A 27,339-nucleotide genomic window follows, 5' to 3' on the forward strand; every position below is an offset into this window, starting at 1 on the left:
AGAAGAGATTAGAAGCCATTTGTCTGGAAAGGTCTCTTGCTTGACAAAGGGGTTGGACTGGAAGACCTCCCCTTCCATTCTTACTGTTACATATTTGTGCTTCAATCAGATGCAAAGGAGGAAAGACCCATGAAACAGGGCCTAAAACTTTGGAAATATTGGTGTAGGTAACATCTAACATTCATCCCTCTTTTTTTTTCTTATTCCTGGTTTTAGTGAAGAATATGAGACTCATTTACACCTGTGGAAAAACTGTTGCCTCTAGCTATGGAAACTAGTTTCTGGTAAGTCCGAAATATTATTTTAGAATGTAGGATAGCAATGAGAGGACAACAGTTGCATCTAAGGCAGGAATCTCCAGCCTTGGCAATTTTAAGACTTGTGGACTTCAACTCCCAGAATCCCTCAGCAAGCTGGCTGAGGAATTCTGGGAGTTGAAGTCCACAAGTCTTAAAGTTGCCAAGGTTGGAGACCCCTGATGTAAGGGATGGTTTTGAAAAATGCTAATCTAACAGCTGCAGGATCAGAAAGAGATGGGATATTAAACACATAGCACCAGTAACTTCAGGTGCTATAAAAAAGTCTATTTTGTTGGCACTAGAAATGAGTGAAAAAGTGGCTCGACTAAGAATGAAGAGGCTTAGGAATCAGTGCTTGAATAGGTTGCATTTTCACAAAGTAAAGCTCCTCCCTTTCCTCTTTCGCCCTGTAATTTATGAAGCAGAGGTTTCCCAGTAAACTGAAAGGAGGAGATTCTGGTTGTTTGGTTTGTTTGTTTGTTTGTTGGTTGGTTTATCTATTGGATTTATATGCTGCCCCTCAGAGAACTCGGGGCAGTTTACAACATATAATTAAAAAAACAATAAAATACAATGGTAAATCCAATTAATTATATTAGATAACTAACCTAAAATCCCCAACCAATCGTACTCATTCAGACCTCGGCCATCCATAACATTCATCAGCCTGGGGGCCAAGATCTAATCGCCCCAAGCCTGGCGACATAAGTGAGTCTTAAGATTAGTATTGATAATCCAGGCTATAAGGATTTCTTTACCAAACTGGTGGTCCATTCAGAAAGGAAGAGCATATAGCCATGCTCCTTAAATCATACTCAATGATATCACAGGTAACTAAATACAGCCACTAGACTTCTTGGGGTGCGGAGGGCAGTACCTGCTGAGAGTCAGAGGGTTGGACTAGATGACCTTTAAGGTCCCTTCCAACTCTGTTTTAATCTGTTAAACGACATGAAATTCTAAGAAAGGTTGAAATGAGGATCTCTGTAGAAGAAATGAAGGGTTAATTGAATCTGAGCCAGAAGGTAGCAAAATCTTTCCTTTTCACTGTTAACCATGCAACTCCTTCCAGGCATGGCCTTAATTGAAGGAGGTAAAATGATACTTAATTCTGGTTGAGAAATACGCTCTGTTCCACCTTCATGGTGAGCCTAAGGCATATTCATGTCTGAGGCAATAAACTCAGAGACATTCTCTGCTTCTCTATTTATTAATGTGGGGCCTCTCCTAGTTATCTCATGAACATAAGAACATAAGAAGAGCCATGCTGAATCAGGCCAAAGCCCACCGAGTCTAGCATTCTGTGTCACACAATGGCCCACCAATTGTCCATGGGGATCTTGAGCAGAAAGAGAAGGCAAGACCCTCCCTTTCCCCTGAACCCCAAGAAATGGTACTCAAGGGAATCCTGCCTGCCTCAACCAACATAGAGGTGGCACATGAACGCTATCTGTGAAGCTATCAGAAACTGAAGCTATCAGAAACTGAACAAAACCTCTATAGGTGGCATAGAACACCAATACAATTAGCCAAAATAGATAAAAAAACATTCACCTAAATGTTGGAAATGTAGGAAAGAGAATGGTTCTTATTACCACATATGGTGGCTTTGCAATAAAACAAAAATATTCTGGAACAGAGTTCAAAAAAGGTTAGAGGAGATACTGGAAAAGAAAATTGAGGTGGAAAAGGAACTATTTCTACTGGGAATAACCCATGAAAGATAAGAAAGATATCAAACTTAATTCTGCACATAATTACTGCAGCAAGATTAATTTTTGCACAATGGAAAAGTGAAAACATACCAACTGAAGATGAATTATTAGAAAAAATTATGGTCTGTGCAGAAAGGGACAAGTTTAACAATGGAAATAAAAGATAAAGATGAGTCGGAATACTACCAAAGCTGGAATAAATTTTACTTTCTCCACTGCAGCTGGAAGGAGAGTCCAACATGGGTAGTTAACCAATCTTATTGGTAGAGACTGAGTTAATTATTTACATATTAATTAGGTACAGCCCCCTTGTATCCCCCATGAGCTCAGTTTTAAAAACTCAGTCTAAGAGTAGAGACTTACTGAGTTTGAGCTTAAGCTAATTAGAGCTAGTAATTAAGAAAATAATTAATAAAATGTTGTAACCTGTTTAATTTTTCTGCTTTGTTTTTCAGATGGAGCTGACAGCAGTAGAACAGGAGCTACGGGGTCCCTGCCCTCCGCGGGCAGCACCCCCAACGTTACTCCTCAGGGGTTTTGTATTCCCTCCGAGGGAACACCCCGCAGAGGAGCATCCAGCCTGGGGTCCCTGGCCTCCGAGGCCACACTAAGGCTGCAAGCCGAAGGTGGGGGGGTCCGCCCCCCCCCCACTGGGAGGCTTGATATCGCTCTGAAGATCCGGCGAGGCTCGCCGAAAGAGCGATCAGCTGTTCGGCGGCGAGGGAAGCCGCCGCCGAAGCCGCCGCCGCCGAAAAAGAAAAAAAGCCGCCGCCAGAGCCGCCGACGGAGCCGCTGCAGCAGCGAGACCGCTGAGGCCACCAGGCTATTGTGGGCAGCGGAGGCGAGAGCCAGGGCGACTACCCTGGCGTAGACCGCCATCAGGGGCAGAGCGGTAGCGGCGAGCCCGAAAAGACCGGGAACGGCACGGGCGCCGCCATCTTGGACAAGATCGTGGGCGGAGCGCAATTAGGCGCGAATGGCCAGCATTCTGGTGGCAAGAGCGCGAGAGGGGGCGAGTAGGCTCCAGTGCGCAGGCGCAAGAGGCTGGGAAGCCGAGACGCCATTTTTGTTTGAGTCAGAAGGGCATGGAGCCAAATTTTCTGTTTACCAACATAACTGTGAGTAATAATGGAGGAACAGGCCGGGAATGACAAGAGCAGTTCCCCCGCCACCAAAGATAAGGGCAAAGGGAAGGCAAAGGATAAGACAAAAGCCTCCCAATCTTCTAGCTCCTCTTTAAAGGAGGCGGAGAAGCGTATTAAGGCCCTTGAAAAGAAACTAGAAGCGGCCCTGCAGCCCTCTCCCTCTGGATTGCCCCTTACCCAGCGGCAGCACATGACCCCTGACCAACTGACCACCCAATCTCCCTTGGGGGCCACTGGGAGCATGCCAACAGGGGACTGGTCGCCTGATAGACAGTTTATACCAATATCTCAGGCCATGCCATCTCCTAGTGCTTCCTGGAACAGACCGGGGTCTGCAGGCCATTCGGTCAGAAGCCTGCAGGGGCCTTCAGCTACATTTACCCCCACGGCAGCTGGCTTAAGGGGTCCATCGGGCTCCTGGCAACAGATGACGCCTGACCTGCAGGAAATCATTGCCAACGTTTACTCACAGGGCATTGCTACGGGGGTGCAGCAAGGCGCTAGGCCCCCACAACAGGTTCCAGAAAGAAATCCTTGGACAGTACCGCCCCCTTCTGGCGTGGGGTCGCTGATGGAGGAACCACAGTTTGAAGAGAGTGACAGAGAATATGACTGGTCAGAGGATGAGACTGTGCCGGAACCGCCACCAGCGGTAGGCCTGTTTAAGCCCGCTCTATTCAGAACCTTGCTCTGTAAGGCCAAGCAGGTGATGAACCTCGCAGGCACGCCTAAGGCGACTGACCCTGCTGACACAACAAAAACCTCGGAGGCTCTTCTCAAGGAATCTCAGCCGGAGACTGAGCACTTCCCGGCTTCCCACATCTTTGTCGAGGGAGTCAAGCGGCCTTGGCAACACCCAGCGGCTGCACAGGGACCTTCGAACATTGAGAGGAAGTTTTACACCTTCGACGAGGAGGTGGAAAAACTCCTAGAGTTCCCGCCAATTGACCAACCGGTAGTGACACTTGTCTCCAGTGCGTTGGTGCCTTCGGAAACTGGCGACAGCTTGAAGCCTGAGGACAGGAAGGCGGAGATGTTGCTGAGGAAGGCACATCAGATGTCGGGCTGGGGGTTCAGAGCGGCTGCCGCGGCATCATTCATCAATAGGGCATCCATTATGTGGTTGCAAGAAATGCAAGCCAGGCTCGGGCCAGAGGACGGACGCCTCAGGCAGGATCTGAGCAAGCTGCGAGCGACAGCGGAATTCTCAGCAGACGCTACCCTCCATGCGGCGAAGTTCTCGGCTAGGAGCATGGCAACGACTATGTCGTCACGACGCCTTCTCTGGCTGCGAAATTGGCCAGCAGACTTGAAGTCTAAATGGCGGCTGGCCTCAAGCCCGTTCCAGGGGTCTATGCTGTTCGGGGAGATCTTGGAGAAGGTCCTCATTGAGGACAGAGACAAGAAGAAGGTGCTCCCCAGGGCAAATAGGAGACAGGACCGCAGGTCTGCCCCATACACAAGGCGCCAGAACCCTCGCTGGGAAGCCACCTCAGGAACGGGTCAGGCTCAAAGATCCTTTACGCCAGGCCAATATGGCCAATACAATCAGTCATCCTTTCGATCCGATCGGGGGTCATTCCAGGACAGACCCCGAGGTTACCAACAATCGAGACGGCCATTTCGGGGAGGTAACCAGAGAGGTTTTCGTCGCTCCAAGTGACTCAGCCGGGATGCCGATAGGAGGGAAACTTCAACATTACAGTCCCTCCTGGCTACACACGTCATCCGACAAATGGGCCTTAGCCACCGTTTCACAAGGGCTGCGACTGGAGTTTGTCCAGCCTCCACCATCCCGCTTCCTTCATTGTCCCGTGATACGGGACTCACAAAAGAGACTACAGCTCCGAGAGGAGATAAAGCATTTATTGGACATCCACGCTATAGAGCCGGTACCCCAACAGGAAGAGGGCAAGGGGTTCTACTCAGTGATCTTTATAGTACCCAAGGCCTCAGGAGGCTGCCGGCTCATATTAAACTTGAAACAATTGAATGTGTTCATAAAATACAGGAGGTTTCGAATGCACTCCTTACAGACAATTATAGCTTCCATACGTTCCCACGATCTATTAACATCAATAGACCTCAAGGAAGCGTACCTCCACGTACCCATACATCCAAGTCATCGGCGGTTCCTCCGCTTTTGCACCGAGGGGGAGCATTTTCAGTACAGGGCCATGCCGTTCGGCCTCTCCTCGGCCCCTCGAACCTTCACCAAACTGTTAGACATTTTGACGGCAGATCTGCGCCAGAGATCAGTCCGGCTGATGGCCTACCTGGACGACATAATCGTTTTGTCCAGGTCACCATCGGGAGCCAGGAACGACTTAGACAGGACAGTGCAGACACTGGAATCTCACGGTTTCACGATCAATACGGAGAAAAGTCACCTGTCTCCCACCACCAGATTACTTCATCTCGGAGCAGTCATAGATACCTTATCAAACACGGTATCTCTGTCTCCGGAAAGACAACACACCATACGGCAACTGATCTCCAGCATTCAGCACAACAGGAGAGTTCCCCTGGCGTTGTTATCCAAAATCCTGGGGACATTGGTGTCAGCCATAGGCATCGTTCCCTGGGCAAGACATCACATCCGGGATCTACAGTGGTTCTTGCTCCCAGCTCAAAGAACCAGGAGGAGCCACTGCAACAAAAAGGTTCGTGTTCCACGGGCAGTCCGAGAGTCCTTGCGATGGTGGACATCGCCAGCCTTAAGCAAGGGCTCCCCCTTTCGGCTCCAAAACCCAGTAACCCTCACGACAGACGCCAGCCTTTTAGGATGGGGCGCGCACATCGGACATCACATGGCCCAGGGCCTCTGGTCAGACAAGGACTTGGAGCCAGTCAACATCAATTTCCTCGAATTGAGAGCGGTGTTTTTGGCCCTCCAAGCGTTTACCCCGCTGGTGCAGGACAGACACGTGCGGGTCCTGACAGACAATGTTGCAACCAGGGCCCATCTAAATCATCAGGGGGGCACGAGGTCACAGCGCCTCATGGAGGAGGCCAACCATCTCTTCGATTGGGCCGAGATTCACCTGGCCTCATTGACGGCCGAACATATCGCCGGCATCAGCAATACTCAGGCGGACTGGCTGAGCAGGACCATTCTAGATCCATCGGAATGGAGCTTGGACCCCGCCATCTTTCAGAGGATGACTCAAAGATTCGGCATTCCCTCGGTGGATCTGTTTGCCAGTCAGCAGAATGCTCATCTGCCAAGGTTCTACACACGTTTTCCGGATCCAAGGGCGGAAGGGACCAACGCCCTCCTCTCCCCTTGGCCACCCGGTCTACTTTATGCCTTTCCTCCCACCAGTCTCATTCCCAGGGTGGTGGAGAAAATCCTGGCAGAGAGAGCGGAGGTGCTATTGGTGGCACCTCACTGGCCTCGACGTCCATGGTTCTCCGACCTTGTGGCACTATCGGTGTCACCACCGTGGAGGATTCCGGACCGGATCATCGCCCTCAGTCAAGGGAACCTGCAACACCCGGATCCCCAGTGGCTACATCTAACCGTGTGGCACTTGAAAGGAGCAGGCTGAGGCAACAGATGTTACCAGAGAAGGTCATTGATACAATACAGGCAGCACGACGTCCGTCGACGTCAAGAATCTACCAGGCAACCTGGCAAGCATTTTGTAAGTTTTGTGACCAACGTCATCTGAACCCGACGGAGACATCGGTAATTCCGGTGTTGGAATTTCTGCAACAGGGGATAGAACGGGGGTTAGCCCCTAACACCCTAAAAAGACAGGTGGCAGCCCTGGCCACTATGATACAAGTTCCAGAGACACGCTCCTTGGCCTTCCACCCGTGGGTGAGGGATTTTTTACGAGGAGCTACAAACAAGCACAGCCCACCAGTACGGAGGTTTCCGTCATGGGACCTTACGCTGGTACTCAAAGCATTGACAAAACCACCTTTTGAACCCTTGAGGTCCATTCCCCTACGACTACTATCTATTAAAACGGCCTTTCTGGTCGCAATCACGTCGGCACGCAGAGTGTCAGAAATAGCGGCATTATCTGTCAGATCGGACCTCTGTATGTTTTATCCAGACAGAGTTGTGCTAAGATTGGACCCCACCTTTATACCAAAGGTGAATTCTACATTTCATAGGAAACAGGAATTAATACTTCCGGACTTTTGTACTCATGGAAATCATCCATCTGAATTGCGATGGCACAAAATTGACGTCAGGCGAGCTCTGAAAATCTACATCAGACGTACGGAAACATTCAGGAAATCTGAACAGTTGTTCATATCATTCTCGCCACATAGGATGGGTCTAGGCCTGTCTTTTAAATCTATTAGCCGATGGCTCAAGGATTGTATCATGGAAGCTTACAAGGCTAGGGACCAGACCCCACCATCAGGACTGACGGGTCATTCAACACGTAGCGCGGCCACATCGGCTGCCTGGGCCACGCAAGCCTCTATAGAGGACATCTGCAAGGCCGCGACCTGGGCGGCTCCTTCCACCTTTGTTAAACATTATAAGTTGGACTCGTTTGCTTCAGCGGACGCAGCGTTTGGAAGGCGTGTTTTGCAACGAGTTTGTGCCTCCACGACGTCCCTGACAAGACCTTCTCCCTCCCATGGGCCTTAATCTTTGGCATATCCCATGTTGGACTCTCCTTCCAGCTGCAGTGGAGAAGGACCGTTGTACCTACCTGAACGGTCTTCTCGCTGCACTGGAAGGAGAGTCCAAACCCACCCGGCACTGTTTAAGTTCAGGGACGCCGGAGTTGGGCAGACATTGTTTTGGTTGAACAGTTGACAATAAAAATTGGTTATCCTCTTACATTGTCTTCGTTTTTAAAACTGAGCTCATGGGGGATACAAGGGGGCGGTACCTAATTAATATGTAAATAATTAACTCAGTCTCTACCAATAAGATTGGTTAACTACCCATGTTGGACTCTCCTTCCAGTGCAGCGAGAAGACCGTTCAGGTAGGTACAACGGTCCTTTGGTTAGAAAGTCGGGAAAAACAAAAAATAAAATAAAGGCAACCAATTAAATTGTAAACTAACAGGGTAAGAAAGGAAAAAAGGATCGGTTGAATATAGGAATAAAAGAGATACCGATGTAAGACCTATGTAAAATAAAATGTATATAGTATTAGAAATATTAAGTGGAGAAAAATAAAATATATATCCCCCCCGAAAAAAAGATATATTAAATGATGATAATATAGAAATATTGCTACAGAAAGTAAGAAAAAGGACTGCTACATATCGTTCAATGTCTTTATAATATTTTGTTTATGTATGTTTATAATAAAATAAAAAAGAAAGAAAAAAACTGAACAAACCCACTAGCTGCAACAGCAGCCATCTTGCAGCACAGAAAAAGGAGTGGTCCAATGAATAAGGGACATCTCTCTTTCTTCTCAACAGCCATAGGAGGTTCCCTCTGGTCTCCCGCTTCCATTTGCTGCACTTCTGGCTGCTCCTCCTCCTCGCCTCAGCAGTTCCGTTGCACAGCGCCTGGTCTCTTCGGACCCGTGGTCTTCTGGCAGCCCGGCCATTGTGCAGCTACCGGAGCCCCACAGCATCCAGATCTTTCTGCATCTGGGATAAGAACCTGCCCACGGAGAAAACAGGATTCCACTCTACCTCACTGCGGCTGCGCTCTATGGTTTCCAAAGGGGCTGGCCAACGCCATGCCATACGGCTGAGGCGTCAAGCCCAAGGGATCCGGCCTGCTACCCCATCTGGCTTTGAGGATGGCCCTTCCTCGTCTCAGTACCCCTGGGCCATTGTTTGGGGTCCCACGGTCTCAGTTGATGAGGGAGGGGAGGCCAGCTCTGCCAATCCAGGCTTTCCACTTTTGGATTATGCCTTTGTTTCATCCAATGGAATGGCAACAGCACAACCCAATTCCCACTCACTGTTACACAATGAAGGGCTCAACCTGCGTCAGACCCCAGCCACTCTACCACCCTTCCTCTTTGGACCTCGGGGAGAAGGTAACCACCAGTTGCTTTCCCTTACTCCTTTAGAAACTGCTTTGATGATTCTGTGTAACTAAGGGCTTCAGAAACAAGCCAAAATTAGGCAGGGGCTATTTTTGTCGTTGCAAAAACTGCCTTCTGTGGCTGCTAGGTTTTTGCCTCTTTGTTTACAGACGTACAAAAATCAATCTAGGAAATAGGTGACCTTCCTAAAAGGAGATTAAAATTTAGTGCTTCTTCTCATAAAATTAGCCCCACTTTTTTTTTCCTGACTCCCCAACTTTTCTCTGTTCCAGGTGTGGACCCCCAACTTTACGTCACCATTACAATCTCTGTCATTATCATCCTTGTTGCCATGGGAATAATACTCAAATTCTGGTAAGTAGATTCTACACAGGTGTAAAGAGTGGATCTAGACCTCTGCTGAAATAAAAAGTAGTATTGTGGGATGTGACAATGGCCCTGGGAATGGGCTATAATTGCAGATAATGAATTCCAATGCCTTGGAGGTCATTTTTTCAATTATCCATTCATTTGCCTTGGAAGTGTATTTTGTTGCCCTAATTATCTCACAAGCAGTTAGGCTTGAATATGAATAAAGTTAATGCTGTCCAGCAGGAAGCATTTTGTATATTATGAAGCCCATAATATGCCTAAGGCTGCAAATGGCAGGTCACTGCCCTGTCAAACTAAAGGAATTGTTAGTAGTTACTTTAATGCTTCGCCCTTTACCACTGTGAGTGGCGTTTAGGATGGAGAAGATTTAAAGGTCAAACTCAGCAACTTTAAAGCAATGGATGCTTTCCATTTTCTTTTTTCAGTTTTGTACAAATAAGCTGATTCTCTGCTCAATATTTGGATCAGATCTATATGCAGTATAGTTTCAAAGTATAGAATAAAACCCTAATAGATCCATTTTAAATATTTTGCTTGATAGGAAGTACGGTATATAATAAATGATAAAATGGCTTTGTTATTATATGCTATGTTGTAATGAATGATTAGCTTCTTTCCTTAGTTAAGAAGGGAATTCAATCTCATTCGACATAATGAAAATAACCTCCTGTGTCCTACAATGTTCAGCTTAGGGTGAAGGCAATGCCTGTGTTCATAATAAGGCTGAGCAGTGATCCAGATTCAGAGGGCAAAATGTGATTTGGTATGTGCATGAACACGCATGGCTAAAACTCTGGAGAGGCCCCGCCAGTCTGCATAAAGAATATAAGTTAAATGAACCAAATATTTAATTCAGTTTCATGTAGCTTTTGTTCGCTTTTCAAAAGCTATAGCTAGTTTACATGCAACATTAGATCATAATGTTGAGATTTTTCTGTTTTTGGCTTAGTGAGATGTGCAAATCTATCCATATGGTTTAATATTATATGCAAAACGGGCTGCTTTGGTTGAAAAAAAAATATAGTTTTTTTGTTATGTATTTATAATGTAAAAAATAAGCAGCTCACTAATATAATGGAGACACACAAGACTACAAATTGAACTGGGTTTCTCTTGGATGGATCTGCCATACAGTTGTAAAACCAAGAGAGAATTGGATTGATGCTGCAGATGAATTTATACTTTAAATATTTGGTCTGTGCTCATATCAGATGCCATCCAAGTACTTCCAAGGCAATCACCATGTAATGGATTAATGGAGTCTTTTATTCAGTTGCCATAACTCAAGCCCCACGATAGAGGGTTGTTGTTTTTTTTCTTTCAGTGATTTTATATTTTACCATTCCTTGTTTCAAAAAACTAAATAACTATTTGAAGAGGTAGCTTTAAAAGTTTTGCTTCAAACCTGTTATCTTCCCTTTGTAGAACAGGCAGGCAATGTTTATTGTGGTACAACATAAAATGTTTCACGGCTGGAAGCTCTATCTTTTATTTCGGGTACCAAGAGAAACAAAATGTTTCTAAATAGGCAACATCAGGATTTTTCTTTTCTTTCTTTCTGGAGTACGTTTGGTGTATTATTTTTGCAGTTTGATTGACTATATATTCTAAATCCTAACATTTCAGTTCCCTGCCAGAAAAAATTGTGGAAAACCTGCTTCAGTTCTCTGCTGATTTTCAGTGTGCAATTGTATATGCATCTGGGGGGTTCCAAAAATATGCTTTTAAAGCTGTACATGTGTGGTAAATCATGGACTGCCCACGTCTGATCTAGTGTGTATAAGAAACAACATTGATTCTTCTTTCATCCTCCCCCTTAGGAGACAGGGAGGAAAGGAGAATTTGCTGTCACCTACAGTCCAATGTTTCCCAACCTTGGCAACTTGAAGATATCTGGACTTCAACTCCCAGAATTCCCCAGCCAGCATTCGCTGGCTGGGGAATTCTGGGAATTGAAGTCCAGTTATCTTCAAGTTGCCAAGGTTGGGAAACACTGGCACAATACTTAATCCATCCACTACTATTTTTATTTATTTTTTTATTTTTTTATTCATTTATTCATTCATTCATTCATTTATTCATTTATTCATTTGTCCAATACACAAATACATAGGAAGAAAAAAAGACATGTGGTAATTAGGATATATGAAAGGAAGAGAATATATATGATAGATGAAAGAAAGGAAAGACAATTGGACAGGGGACGAAAGGCGCACTAGTGCACTTATGTACTAGAAGAGTATTTAAACCATATAGAGCTTTGTGAACCAAATGGAGTTGAAAAGAAAAGAGCAGGCCTGTTTTTTTCCTGAATGTTTGGGCTGCTAACCCACAGGAATCAAAAGCAGTCTCTTCACACCTTGTAATCGAAACAAGCATATAAAGTTGTGGAGCTCAGCCCCAGGACTGAGGATTGAGGTTACATGGGTGATCTTCCTCCTTAGCGACTAGCTTTGTCCAAGCTCATAAAGCTCAAGTAGGCAGATGGGTGGGTGGGCAGGCTGGCTAGCTAAGGGGGTAATTCTTTTGTCTCAGTTCCTTGCCTTCTTCCTTATCCTGCACCAGAACGCAAGTGTCAACACAACGCAGAGTATCAGTCAGCAGCAGTTCCCAGGGAAGCAACAAAAACCTTTTTGTTGCTAGCTCAGCGCCTGTTAAAATCCACCACCTGCATTTCTAGCACTAATTCTGGGCCCAGCACTCTTGAAATCAGAATTAAAATTGGCAGCCTTAGCTACATTAGGCAATGTGTGGAAGCAAACATGATCTCGAAGCTTTGACAATTGTGTTAATGATCATCTGTGTCAAATGATACCGGTGGAGGCATTCCTTCAGGCAATACAGTAGCCTCAAGGATTGAAAGTCTCAAGAAAATGCTGCTGAGATATTGACAGCTTTTGCCTGATGCATAGAAATGAAAACAAAGGATTTGTGTCTACAGATGGAAAGGTTTATTCAGTGGCTGTGGGTCTGCCTGATGTTGGTTGCGGGTTTGGATCATGGGTTGAGTAGAAGTTGACTTTTTTCTGTAACAGAGATGCAAATATGAAGCAATTTAGTCATTAAGAAATGAGTGAAAGCTTATTTTACAATTATAGCATAAAGATTTGACGTTAAAGTAATTCTGAGCATACGTTCTTGCTGACAGAACTCTGCGGAGAGGGGTGGCATACAAATCTAATAAATTATTAAATTATTATTATTATTGATTTGTAGGCTCGGATAAAAGTAATGTTTTCTGGGATTCTGACAATAGAGCAGAATCTCCAAACTTGGCAACTTTAAGACTTGTGGACTTCAACTCCCAGAATTCTGCAGCCAGCATTTGGGGACCCCTGCAATAGAGTAACCAGGTTGTTTTAGGGATCCATCTCACCTTTTTTTTCAATGGCAGCAATCTCTAAGATTTATTTATTTATTTATTTATTTATTTTGTCCAATACACAATACATATTGAAGAGGATAGACATGAAGTATTATATATAAAGAAAAGATATAAAAGTAGAGTTGAAGATATATGAAAGGAAGAAAAGATATATGATATATAAGGAGAGACAATTGGACAGGGGACGAAAGGCAGGCTAGTGCACTTATGTACACCCCTTACTGACCTCTTAGGAACCTGGAGAGGTCAATCGTGGATAGTCTAAGGGAGAAATGTTGGGGGTAAAGGGGTGCCCTCCTAATCTGTTTCATAGGTAGGCAGGTAGGTAGATCCATGCATGTCTGCAAGATATGATATTTGCCAAGGTTAATATAGTGGTTTAAGAATTAGACTAAGAAGAAAGAGGAAATCCAGGTTCAATTCCCCATTCAGTCCTGAAGTTGATCAGGAAATTACCTTCAGTTTAAGGTAAAATCATAGATTTTGTGAGGCTTAAACACAAGCAGCAATCTAAAATTGAGGTAGACAAAGAGAAGCTCTCTATAGGGATTTTTACATACAAAGACACTTGGCTGTGCATATTTTAATCTTTCTCTGATTGCAGGAAATATACAAGTTACTATCCTTATGAAATAAGAGAGGCGAGTTGGAGGATAGTGGTGTAAAGTGGTGAACCACACAATTTCCAGATGAGAGAGAAGAATAAATAATTAAGAGGTCCATGAAATAATAATGTACTTTCTACAGAGAAAGAAGCAATCTCAACTATATTACTGTTACTGTTGTCATTAAGGATGTAGCCTGAGAGAGTTTTAGAAATACTCATATACTTTTGTTGTACAGTGTTAAAACAACAACAACAAAAAATCTTAGCCTCCCAAATGAATTTGGGAAACATTGTTACCTTTATGATAAACGCATCCATTTTATTACTTTAAGCTAACATTTATTGTTGTTTAATTAACAAAGATAAAATACAGAACAGAAAAACGGGAAAAAAGATTGACAACACTAATAACCAAACACTAATAACAAAAACCGGATCTTATGTACAAAAAAGATAACCCCTAAAAAGAAAAGCCCCCCCCCAAAAATCAATTACATCTAACATTGAACAACCAATCCCAGTTAAATACTGAAAGATACATCCATAAAAAATATGTTCTTCTCCTTTTATGTAATAGCTCTACAAATAATTATATACTTTCCCAAATATATTTAACAAAATGCTATATTAAATACATAAATTTCCCCATTGTGGAAATCTATTTAACCTAATAATTAAATTGACCAATACAATCTAGATATTAAAAAATAACTAGTCAACGGGTTACCCCAAACATATAGTCAGTCTTCAAATCTCTCTGTTAACCATCTGTTATTGTATTTAACATATAGAAAATCCACAAATTCTTTCCAATCTCTGACAAAGTTGTGTAATCTATTGTCTCTAATCAAGGCACTTAATTTTGCCATCTCTGCTAATTCAGTCAGTTTGAAAATTTACTCTTCAAAAGTCGGCCTCGTCTTTTATTTCCAATGCTCAGCATATACAGGCCTCGCAGCAGTCAACATATAGTGCCGCAACTGTTTTTTAATTGGTTTGTCCATCAAACCTAAAAGAAAAGCAGGAACCATTGTTTCCATGTTCTAAATTGCTATGCTTGTAAATTGCTGCTGTTGGTGAAATTCATTACTTTCAAATCAAATATATAAATAAAACTAACAAGATTAACAAAAAACAAGAATTAAAAAATAAAACCCAGGTAAAGCTCTCTCAAATGCTTGAGCTTTAATGAAAAATATTTTTAAACAATAGATATATTATAAAGAAACAGACAAACTCCTTTAATTGCTATATACCAAATTGTGGTCAGGGGTAAAAGGAATCTAGAATGCAGGTAGTCCTCAACTTATCACCACCCGAAATTGCAGAAGCTAAATGGGTTTTGCCCCATTTTATGACTTTTCTTGCAACAGTTATTAAGTAAATCACTTCAGTCAAGTTAATAACTGGGTTGTTGAATGAATCCCCATTGACTTTGCTTGTGAGAAGATCACAAAAAGTGATCACATAACAATAGCATTTAGATTGATATACTGCTTCATAGTGCTTTTACTGTACAGCCCTCTCTAAGCGGTTTAGAGAATCAGCCTATTGCCCCCTGAAAATCTGAGTCCTCATTTTACCCACCTCGGAAGAATGGAAGGCTGAGTCAACCTTGAGCCGGTGGTGATATTTGAACTGCGGAACTACAGCTAGCAGGTAGCTGAAGTAGCCTGCAGTACCTGTGCTCTGTTCTGCCGGGCTCTCTGATAGGAGCCTCCCGAAAATTCAAGGGTACAAATTTCAGAAACACATATGTTTGAAAATTCAAAACAATGTTCTTTATCACAAAATTCAAAATAAACTAAGCACTCTTTTTGTATTGCAAAGAGCACTCTTCCCAAAACAACCGGGTAGTCTGTACAATTTCCCTTAAGCAGTCATTAAGTACTTAGCTAGCAGCTGTGAAGAAACTTCACACCCCTTCTTCTTCCAACGAAGTGAGACACACACACACACACACACACACACGTTGCTCTGCTTTGTTTTCCAAGGCGTGAAAAAGCAACAAAGTCCAGAAACACAGGATTCCTGACGAACTCCGATCAGATATTCTTCCACAACAGCCAAACCCACATGCTGCTATTTATAGCAGCAGCCCTAATTGTTGGAGCCCCACCCAAACACAGGTGGCCTCCCTTATTTCCTGTAATATGTTCTTACTTGGTCTCTTCTACGCATAATTCTGCGCTTGCGTGGGTCCAAAATGTCATCATCTCAATCAAGGGAAGATAAGGGAGATTGACTGCCTGGGCTGTGTGCCAAGCCCTCCTCTGTCGAGTCACTCCCACCTTCTTCTTTGTCCGAGGCAACTAAACTCTGAACTATTTCTGTCAGCAATAACACAGGTCTGTGTCATGTTGAATTTTCCCCTGCATCCACCTCCCCATTCCCTGGGGCAGGAGCTGGGCCAGAGCCAACCACAACATACTCTAACCACTGCACCACCCTGGCTCTTGACCTTGGGGTGCTTACAACAATCATAAAAAGTAGTCAATTGCCCAGAGTCTAAATTTTATTCATGTGACCATGGAGATCCTACAACTGTCGTAAGTGTGAAAAACAGTCATAAATGATTTTTTTTCAGTGCCATTGTAACTTTGAACAGTCACTAAACAAACTGTTGTTAAGTCGAGGACTACCTGTATAGCCATTTTCTGTTGAGCTTGACACACATGCCATTTCATAGTCTGCATTTTCATAGGGACAGTTTATTAGATGCCCAGTAAACTTCCACTAACAGCAGCCAGTATTGTAATACTTAAGACTCACTTATACCGCAAGGCATGGGGGAGTTGAGACACCTTCCCCCCAGGCTTTTTTATACTGTACTTATATTTGGTATGAATGTGCTGTTTGGTTTTTTTAAATAATGATAGGGTTTTATATGTTTTTTACTATTAGATTTGTTCCACTACCATATTGTTTTTATTACTGTTGTGAGCCGCCCCGATTCTTTGGAGAGGGGCGGCATACAAATCTAATTAATAATAATAATAATAATAATAATAATACTACACTGATCCCTCACCACTTCACGGTTCACTGTTTGTGGCTTCGGTGCATCACGGTTTTTTTCTCTTCCCCCCCCCACACATTGTCCCTCACATGCCCGGTGTTATCGGACCTCTCCCCGGAGGACCCCCGGTGTCAGGCGAACCGGCTTCCCATTTGGATCCTCAAGATATTGAGCGCCCACAGCGGTCACCTCCTGCGCCCGGAATAGCTGCAGCCACTCTCCTCTATGCCTATCAGCCCCATCGAGGTCAGTGCCAAGTCCGAGCCTCCTCTTGCCTGCCTAGCTGGGCCTTTTTAGTTTTTGGCCTCTCGGTCGCGTGCACTTCCAACCCCTTGCCCGGCTGCTTCCCTGGGCCGCAGCGCTTCTGGAGCCCCATCTGGCTCTCCTTCCCCCCCACCCTTAATTTGGGGATCTTTGCCCCCCGCTGCCTTCAAGCCAAACTGATTTGGCTGGCCAGCCTGTTGATGGCAGGGACAACGGGGTAGGGAATGAAAGAAAGACGCATTGAGCTCTTCGGCTCCTTCTTCTCCAACTTTGAACCTTGAGCCATGGTTTAATTCTGCTGCTCGACGCATATTTCTTTTGTCCACTCACCCCCGTCCCTGCCATCAACAGGCTGGCCAACCAAATCAGTTTGGCTTGAAGGCAGCGGGGGGGCAGAGATCCCCAAAATAAGGTGGGGAAGAAGGAGAGCCAGATGGGGCTCCGGAGGCACTGCGCCCCCGGGAAGCAGCCGGGCAAGGAGTTGGAAGTGCAGGCGTCCGAGAGGCAAAAAAAAGGGTCAGCTAGGCAGGCAAAAGGAGACTCGAACTTGGCACTGACCTTGATAGGGCTGACACGCATGGAGGAGAACAGCTGCAGGTATTTCGGGCTCAGGAGATGACCGCTGTGGGAGCTCAGTATCTTCAGGATCAGGATGGGAAGCTGGTTCGCCTGGTGCCGGGGGTCCTCCGGGGAGAGGTGCGACAACACATCATATACTGCAACGTCCTGCCTGTCAGCAACTACTTCAGCTTCAACCCCAACAATACAAGAGCGCACAACATATTTAAACTTAATATTAACTGCTCCAAACTTGACTGTTAAAAATATGACTTCAGTAACCGAGTTGTCGAAGAGTGGAACTCATTACCAGACTCCATAGTGTCATCCCCCAACACTTTACCCTTGGATTATCTACGGTTGACCTATCCAGATTCCTAAGAGGCCAGTAAGGGGCGAGTACAAGTGCACTAGAGTGCCTTCCGTCCCCTGTCCTATTGCTCTCCTATATTTCCTATACCTTCTTCTATTCCTATATCTCTTCTCCTATTCTTTCATTGATATGTTCTATTCCTATAATTTATCTTCTATTCTTTCATAGATATATTTTACTATGAGTATCTCCTCTATAACCTTCATCATGTATTTTACTCTGTGTGTGTGTGTGTGTGTGTGTGTGTGTGTGTGTGTGTATATATATATATATATATATATATATATATATATATGTAGATTGTTCTGAGTTCGGGTTTTGCCCTGTGTAATGTTTTGCATGTCTATGCGACGTTTCGGTAAAATCACATTTACCATCATCAGGCTGGAGTTCCAATCTCTGTGTTTTTGCAAATGAATATTAGCAACTGACATTCCTTCTTAGCATGTAGTGTGGGGGTGGAGATTTGCTTTGAATGTAGCAAATAGATTGGGTGACTATGCTTCCGTGATCTGATTGGTTGGTGTAATCATGGTTATAGAAGGAATGGTATGAAGATTATGAAGTGTTTTGTTTAAGTCTGATTTCCAAATATAAAATTCTAAAATCATAATAATTAAAGGATTGACATATTGATTATAATGAAGTTTTTATTTTGTTTAAGGCTGTATACAGTATATACCCACTAAAACTCTCATTGTGTATTGGACTAAATAAATAAACAAATAAATTAAAAAAACAAAAACAAACACCAGGCATGTGAGGCATAGTTCCCTCTAAGCTGAGCAGTGAGCAATCGCTCACTTAAAAATCATCATCAACTCAGAGTTTTCCAAACCTGCCCAGAAGCCGAGAGGGAAAGAGTGAGAGGGAAGGAGAGAAAGAGGAAGAGAGAGAAACAGATAGAAAAAAGAGAGGAAGGAAAAGAGAAAGAAAAAGAATGGGAGTAAGGAAGAGAGAAAGAAAATCAAAATCTAGTTTGAAACTAGCTCAACTATTTAAGTGGCATTTTGATATTGATAGAGTTGCCCTATTATGAGCTCACTGTTATAGACACACAGTACAGTATTTTATTTTGAAATTCTCTGAGGCAAAACAGGGTGGGTTTTTTATTTGTTTGTTTGTTTGTTTTTAATTAATTAATTTATTTATTTATTATTTCTGTGCCGCTCAGACACTATACTTTTCCGCCCACCCCAAAAAAAATTTAGAGGGAACACTGATGTGAGGGACAATGTGTGGAGGGCAGAGAAAAAAATCCTACTTCGTGGATTTTTGTTTATCGCGGGTGGTCCTGGAAGGGAACGCCCGTGATAAACAAGGGATCACTGTACTCTGAGATGTTTGAGTATTGATGCATTCAAGAAGAGGACAGGTTCTCTGTCACCTATATACAAGTGGCCTTTTTATTTTCCCAGTAATCAAAACAATAGTTTGAACGCTTCTACAAAGCTTCGAAGCCCTATCTCTGCTGGCCAGCTTGGGGGCCACTGAAACTTGACATCTTGCCCCGCCCTGTGAATGAATGTTGGATGTGTGATGGGTCAATCTGTTTATCTGGTTTTAATTGTAGGGTTTTTATTATACTGCTTTTATGTAGATTTCTAACATGTTGTAAGCTGCCCATAGTCTCTGGAGAAGGGCAGCATAGAAATCAATCAATCAAATAAATAAAATAAAATAAAATGTCCTTGCAAAAGATGTAACATGTGAAAGGAAGATAATGAAATGCCTTTCTTAAAAACTAAGCAATGAGCGACCCCCTGGAAGTTATTGGATGCTGCCTTAATCGTAACCCTCTTCTCCGCCTATCTTAGCTGGGACCGGAATCAAAAGCGCCGTCACCATTCCAGCCAGCAAAGCGAATTGCAGCAGCAGGAGAGCCAGCAGCCTTTAACAGACCTGTCACCTGCCACGGTCAGCATCCTAGGGCCCTACAGCGATTCGCAGGTTCCTATTCCAGAGATGGTGGAAAGTGGACAAGTATTGGAAAGCTTGGAGAAGCTGGAGAGTCTAGGGAAGTCCAGTGCCTTCCAGCTCAACAGGTAAGAAACAGCATGGACAATAATTGGATGTTGCTTTTGGCTGAAGAAGAGAAGGAAAACAAGTGAAAATCAGAGCAAACCCCCCCCCCCCAAACAAATCCAGAAGCAGCTGATTTTGTGTGCAGGGCTAATGAACCTCTATTCGAAGCCACATGTCAAAATATATTCTATATTTCGGTGCTGGTTTTGTTTCCTCTTAATATTGATAATCTGTAGGTTTTCTCAGATACAATGTTTGGAAGAAACCAATGGAAAAGGGACAGTTTCTAAATGGAGCGTGAACTTGGTAAAAAATTTGTCAATTTTATAATGGAGTTTTAAAGACTACCATGGAGAATATGGTCATTTTGTTCAATCTATTCAAAGCACATAACCATTTTTATCTATTCTTGTTCTCCCCCCCACCTCCCCAACGTTTTTTCTTTGGAAGTTATGCAGTTCTCTTTTTCAGTACACCTTCATCTATGCCAGGGGTGTCAAACTCAAGGCCTGCAGGGTGGATATGACCCATGGGGTTCTTAAATCTGGCGCCCACCCTCCTTGTCTTTCGCAAATTACTTAAGACCCACCTGTAACGCCAGGCATGGGTGAACTGAGACACCTCCCCCAGGCTTTTACATTTTATGTATGGTATGCGTGTATTGCATGGTTTTTTAAATGATGGAGTTTTTAACTGTCTTTTAATATTAGATTTGTTTTCCATTGTAACATTGTTATTATTGTTGTTGTGAGCCGCCCCGAGTCTTTGGAGAGGGGCGGCATATAAATGAATAAATTATTATTATTATTATTATTATTATTATTATTATTAATAATAATATTATTAATAATAATAATAAAAATTATATATATATAAGATATATATATATTATATTATATATATAATATAATTATTATATATATAATATAATAATATATAATATAATTATTATTATTATTATTGGAAATCGCAAAGGACTGGCCTGCAGTGGCTTTGGCAGCCAAAATGGGGCACAGGAGGAGGTTGCGCAAAGTCCCCACACAGCCTGTTTTTGGCCTGGACAGCATCCTGAAGCACTTTGCTGGCCAAAACAGGGCATGGAGAGGCCGCACACAGCCTGTCTGCACCTCATTTTGGCTGACAAAGTGCTTTAGGAACCCGTTCAGGCCAAATCCGGCTGCGAAAATACTGGCCCATGGAGGAGAGCTACAATGCGGATCTGGTCCTTGAAGAAGTTCAGTTTGACCTATGCTATGCCTTTTTTCAAGTGGTAAATTAAGTGATCACTAGTACAAATTTCCCCTCCATTCCATGATACTAAATATTTTTTAAAAATTTACACAGACATCTCTGTGGTAGCAGAATTTATGCTAGTAGAAATTTAGATTTGTTGCAAATTGTTTTTTGTTACTCTGTTGTGAGCCGCCCCGAGTCTGCGGAGAGGGGCGGCATACAAATCTAAATAAACATAAACATAAATAAACAAACATGCTCAGAAGGTAATAAAGAAAAAAAACCTAGCAGTAATATCCCTACAGCAGGATTTTTCAAACTCTTTTAGGTGGTGAAAGCTGTTAGTTAGAAAAAGGAACGCTAGAAACCTTGTTCAAAAGGCAACAGTCTCCTGATGGATAATTGGCTGTGGTTGAGTGATTTCCCACCCATCCTCTAGTGTCTCACAGAACCCTGAGGTTGAAAAACTATGCCCTAGAGAGGACAAGTTATAGACTGAGAGTTTCAGTTGTTTAATCTGTATGTACTATGCTTTGTCACTTTGTTCCAGTTCCATTTTAGTTATAAAACATTAGCAAATATCCCTTCAAGAATTAGGGGAGAGGGAAGGTTGACTTTCTATTTTTGTATTTGTATAACTTTAAGTTCTGTAGGTATAAACCAAAAATAGAAATACAAAGACTCCAGAAACCTCAAGGAAAATAATTGAAAGGCAGTTGATTGATTATGTTACGGTTTAGCAGCCCTATACATTTTCTTCATGGAGATTCTGCCCCTAACTTAGCCTTTTAGATCATCCAACAGTGCCCCACAGGATGGTGGACCTCTTCTTCTCTTTCCTGAAATAATGCCTCACTGCAATAAGCTTGGGATAGGCCATGTCCCTGGAGACCGATGAACTATAGTTCCCAGTAGCCTTATGCAAGTTGGCAATAATAAAAGATGCTGGAAGTTGCAAGTACCATTATTGATATACTGTACGAAAAGCAGTAGTCTTCTGTTACAACTTTTAAAAATGGTCTTTTACTAGAAGGAGTAACAAACCACCACCCCTTAAAATAATTATGACCTTTTACAAATAATGGAAGATAAATCTTGCTGCTTTTCATTATTCCTATCCAACGTGCCAAGCAAGGCAAGAGATGTAGCAAGAATTACATTACTTTACTACATTTCCAACTCCCGCCTTCTACCCCATCCCCCCCTCCTTATAATAGTACATAAATAGAATGCATTGGTTTCTGTATCATGGGTTGGATTCTAAAAGCCAAATCATAGATTAACTGCCATCGTGCAAATAGGTGATAACAAAATTACTTAGACCTCTAAGTTACTGAAGGTGAACACTACTAATACTGTAATGCTGTACATTTGATAGCTTATATGGGGATCTTGGTTCTGTATAGTAAATAGTAAATATATACCAGCATCTGGATATCCACGAAAAATTACAATTAATTCAGCAATAATCAATAATACAGGTAGACCTTAAGTTACAAGCATTTGTTTGAAGTTACAATACAAGTGAAAAAAGTGACTTGTGACTGTTTTGCACACAACTATGCAGTATCCCTGTAGCCACATGGTCAAAATGTGATGTTCACCTAACAGCCATGGCAAGAAAGGTCATAAAATGGGGTGGGGGTGAATCACTTTGCAATTATCTTGCTTTGCAATGGAAATGTTTGGATCAATTGTGATCATAAGTCAAGGACTACCTGTAGAATCATGAGTTAAAGTCGGGCATCCATATTATGAGCGAGTATTTTTGATAAATGGATATCTTCTGATATCTCAGAAGAGAATATCTCAGTTAGTATCTCAGACTTCAATCCTCTCAGCAGTATAGTCCATTCCTTGCTACTGCCATCAAAGGGAAGGCTTCTCCACCCTAATTCCATGTATGGTGTGCTGGGTTCTTTGGGAATAGATGGGAATAACGTGAGTAGACTGGACTGTGCTCCCTCTACACAAGGGGGCTCTCTCTTTATCTCATGAGTATAGTGGTGGGTTGATCCTGATTCGGCCCAGTTCTAACCACCGCTAGCGACGAAAGTCTCCACCCACCTTCCCAGGACGCTTCTGTGCATGCGCAGAAACATCGCCTGTGAGCGCGCACATGAACTGGTAGTAAAAGGTTTTAGAACCCACTAGTGCATGGGTAGTTTTATATCCTATCTGAAGATCCCTATCTATAGGGGCTTCCTCCAACAAACGGGAGACAGTAGGATGCACTGATGAGAAAGCATGAACAGAATGGTGGATAATGTAAATGTATTTAAATATAGTACTTGATGGAAATGCTGTCAACCTTCCTAAAATTGATCATTTTGGCATAGTGCAATGACTTACACGCTACCCCTTTTTATAGAGAACTAAGAAGGTTTTAGGAATAATCTCATTCAGGCTATGCTAGCGTTGCAAGAGAGCAGATAAAGCCACTATATTCTTACCCTCTAAGAACTGGGAATACTTTTTTATTTATGCCTCTAATTTTCTCCCACTCCACTTCTGTCTCTCCCAGGATTCCACTGGTGAACTTGTGACTGAATGCACTAGCAGGAATAAGGCTTGGTGTCCTTGTAACGAGCTCAAATGCTGAATCTCCGAGGGAGTCCCACAGAAGCGGCAGCCCTTTCTTTAGTCCCATCCTCCTGCAATGCCACTTCTGGTGCAACAGAAGAGCTATTGTGGATCCCTTTGTGTCACGTCCTTCCATCATCACTGCGGACCCGACAGAAACAAGGATGGGCTCAGGCGCAACCTGCCAGGCTGGGCTTTCAAAAGCCCCACGGTGCACGGTGGTTAGGGCAGTGTCATGCCAGCAAAGCCCAGGGGAGGAACAAGTGGACGAAAGCTACCAGTATCGTAACCATTTTAACATGTCTCCCTTGTATCTTGGCACAAACAGTTGCATACAGATATTTATTAGTGAGCATGCTTGATACCAAGAGGCAGGATGCTGTGTGTATTATTCCCTTCCTTCCCGACTTCTGTTCTCTTCCCTTTCGTGTGATCTGATGGGTCTTCCAAAAGGGCAGTTCTTACTATCACGTGGGGTGGGGTGGGGGGGAGATGATGCAGATCTTATTAGGTTATGGGAATCAACATACTATATAGGAAACGGAAGCACGATGAAGGGTGACTAGATACAAAGAGTCAGTAGCAAACATATACCACACTCAATTTCCTATAGTGGTTTTCAGATTAACCTTTTCTCTAGAATTGCCGCCCCTGGTTCATCTGTTTTAAATTACGTTCAAGTATCATACTGAACCTAGGACCTGGTTAATCCAAATATGCCATTTACAGGCCACCTGCTTTCCTCTGAAAACCACTGCTTGTTTATAGTTAGCTGATACAGAACAAAAACCTCTGCCCAGAGATAATCGGAGAACACGGCCGTAAACAAACAAGCCAATGGGCTATTTCAGTGAAACAATTGCAAGACTATGCTGTCTGGCGATGACAGGCTAACCATAACTGAAGCTTTGATGGGGTCTTGTGCCTCCCATCAAATATTTCCTGGCTGCAGGTGCGGTATGCTTGATTGCTTCATAATGAGAATGAATGGAAGATAAGTGAAAAGCTATTATTGGCCCTTTGAATAGCTTCTCTTCAACCCGGTGCGGTGCAGCCTTTGTTTCGACAGCAGAACAAAAATGCATTCGGAGGGGTTTGTTAGATTTTATTTTTTTTTGGTCTTTAAAAAATATTGTGGAATTATATCCCTTCCCTCTGTGGCAGAAAACTAGCTATTGAGGAATTAAAAGAGGAAATTGTTTGTTTATATTGCTTTCACCAAACAGAATCTTTTTGTGCGTAAACATGATAACATTTTCTTGATAGCAGCAAGTGTTGTTCTTTTTTGTATATGTAAAATCTCTGATTAATTAAATTTACTGCCAACTGCAGAAAGGTAATTCCTTAGCACTACTAATGCACTGTAGTATGTAAGTACCCCATACCATCTGTCTGTTCTTGAATTTTTAAGCACATTACTTACTATAGCTATGGTGCCAAAAAGGTACATTTCTTTTATGTTGTCCCCCTTCATTTGCTCCGTAGCATTTCATTCTAGTTGGATGAGACTTACCTGTCCTGATGCCCCCAATGAAGACTTTGGTTTGCAATAAACACGGCCTCTGAAAGCATTGTAAAGTCAGTGCCAAATGCATTTCTTGTAGGAAGGGATTGCAAAATTGAGCTATCACTGCTGACCTTACTAGGTGGTGTATATAGTGTGTATTGTGCCCTTCCAAGTAGGGAAGTAGTAGAGGTAGAGTTCCAGGTAGAGATTTGAAGATTGGCAAGCCAAAGATTATAGCCACTGGAGCCCCTTAAATTTGCATTGCTAAACATTTCAGTCATAACCTTAGGCACATCATTAACCCTTCTGGGCTCTGTTTTTGTTTTAAATCACAGACCAGCTACCTGAACAGTCTGGCTCTTCTTAGGACTTCCTTGCAATGCCAACATCCTTATCCCTGGGTGTTTCATATTTTCTGCAGTGGATTCTCTAGCTTAGAACTAATAGTAAAGGTACAGTATGTGTTTATAGTTTTTGTACAGTATCTGCAGAACTGTGTTATATAAGCGGGACAAAACCAAAATATGCTTTTTTGAAATACGGGCGTCTGTTCCAAAACCCCAAGGAAGCACTTACAGTATATGTTCTTTTTATTACTTCAGTTTCTGACAAGCACAACTTCTTTATCAAAGGCTCCTCCGGTAATTATATCTGAGCTTCCAACGTAAAGCCGTTTTTCTGTGATAAATCCACAAGGGGCAGATTCCTTTATATACCCATCTTCCTGGATACTAGATTGCATAGTTATGAGATACTCTGTACAAACATGTGTAATGTTTATATCTTGCTCTTTCCCAAGGAAACTCATGAATGAGTAGGTGCCACCCTGTCAATTTTAGCCTCACAACTCTTCTGTGAGATGAGAAAGAGAAGGGGGGCCTACACTTATCTGAGTGGAATCAGAGATTTGAAGCCAGCCTGAATGGGGATCTAGCCGAGTATTAGGGGTTTAACCAGTCCTCTTAAGTTCTAGAGAAAAATGCATAGGTAACATTTCATATCTCAAGTCACACTCTCAGAATCACCAAGTAATCAAAGGAGCATAGGGACCCTATAATATTGAAAATGAGGGATGGGAAGGCGGGAGGGGGCTGTTGTCATTTTATTTTAATTAAGGAAGAAATGAAGGAAACTTGCCATAGTTATTTGTATTTGATCCCTCTCTTTGTTATATGCTTAATATCAATTAAAATGTTTGCATTCTTTCATCTGCTTAAGAATATATGATACATAGGAAATTATTTTAAAGTGCCATTTATTTCAGTATGGAGTTACAACTATTTTTAAATTTAGAATTAATTGCCATAAATAATGCCAGCATAAATTTCTTATTCAAGTAAAATAACTTTATAGTTTATTTTTATGTAGTAATATGAAGTTAGTAATCCCTTCTGCTTGTTTGGGGCAAAGGGATTAACACCTATATAGTTTAAGAACTATAAAGCTCTATATTTTATTAATTGTATCAATAGCACAGAGTTAGAACTTAACTACCAAGATTCCTAGTGGAAACTACAGACCACCCAGGCATGCTTATTAACCAAAAAAACCCCTAACCCTGTATCCTTTTCGCCTGAATTTGATATGCCAAAATCAGTCAGCTGAGCTCTTTTCAGCTTGCTTATAACCGGGGTGGGTTCTCTAACTTACCTTGCTACTAATTTGCTTCCTACCACGCCACGTAGCTGTGACTCCTGGGTGCCCGCATGTGCAGTGCCAAAAAAAAAATCCCCCACCCCCCCAAAAACGTTAAAAGCAAGATGGCAATGCATGTGCAGTGCTAGAAACGCAGAAGAAAAAAACATGGGGAAAAATTCCTCCCCAAAAAAAGTCCAATTAAAAAAAAAAAAAGATGGCAGTGCCCACTGACCAAACCAGTTCTGTATGTCATCATGACATCACCAGAACTGGGAGGAACTCACGTCTGCTCATAATTTTCAGTTTTAATATGTGTACCCAAAGCTGCTTTTATTTTGGAATGCATAAAACCTAACCCCCTCCACCACCATCAAAATTATAGTGATGTTGGAATGGATGGTGCTGTAGCATGTGAAGTAAAGAAAGAAAAAGGCATGCAGAAATATTGTCCATCACTGGAAGTTTTTAAAAAATGGTGCCAATCTGAACCTTGGGAAGGAAGATGGAAAAATTGGTTAGGTGCTTAACTACTTAGATGTTTACCTTTTCTATGTGTGTTATTCTCCTGCCTTGATATGTGTTTGCAGAAGATGAGGATTCTTCCTCGACAAAATTGTGTTCTCTT

At 42.8% G+C, this 27,339-nt stretch overlaps 1 protein-coding gene across 1 annotated transcript; it reads left to right on the forward strand.

Moving 5' to 3' along the window:
• Positions 1 to 220: 220 nt before the first annotated feature.
• PIANP (PILR alpha associated neural protein) lies at positions 221 to 24,776 on the forward strand. The gene is made up of 5 exons (XM_070736163.1): positions 221 to 284; positions 8,570 to 9,141; positions 9,423 to 9,504; positions 19,546 to 19,773; positions 23,511 to 24,776. Exons 1-5 carry the CDS (start codon positions 268 to 270, stop codon positions 23,530 to 23,532), a joined length of 921 nt encoding a protein of 306 aa, XP_070592264.1. The 5' UTR covers positions 221 to 267; the 3' UTR covers positions 23,533 to 24,776.
• Positions 24,777 to 27,339: the final 2,563 nt, after the last annotated feature.

Source organism: Erythrolamprus reginae, chromosome 2 (genome assembly GCF_031021105.1).
Source record: "Erythrolamprus reginae isolate rEryReg1 chromosome 2, rEryReg1.hap1, whole genome shotgun sequence".
Taxonomy (NCBI): domain Eukaryota; kingdom Metazoa; phylum Chordata; class Lepidosauria; order Squamata; family Dipsadidae; genus Erythrolamprus; species Erythrolamprus reginae.

Excerpts from the sequence above, each read along its gene's own strand:
- PIANP (XM_070736163.1), top strand. Across the intron at positions 9,142-9,422 it reads CTTTGGACCTCGGGGAGAAG|GTGTGGACCCCCAACTTTAC; the intron begins GTAACCACCAGT and ends TCTCTGTTCCAG. Across the intron at positions 19,774-23,510 it reads AGTGCCTTCCAGCTCAACAG|GATTCCACTGGTGAACTTGT; the intron begins GTAAGAAACAGC and ends TGTCTCTCCCAG.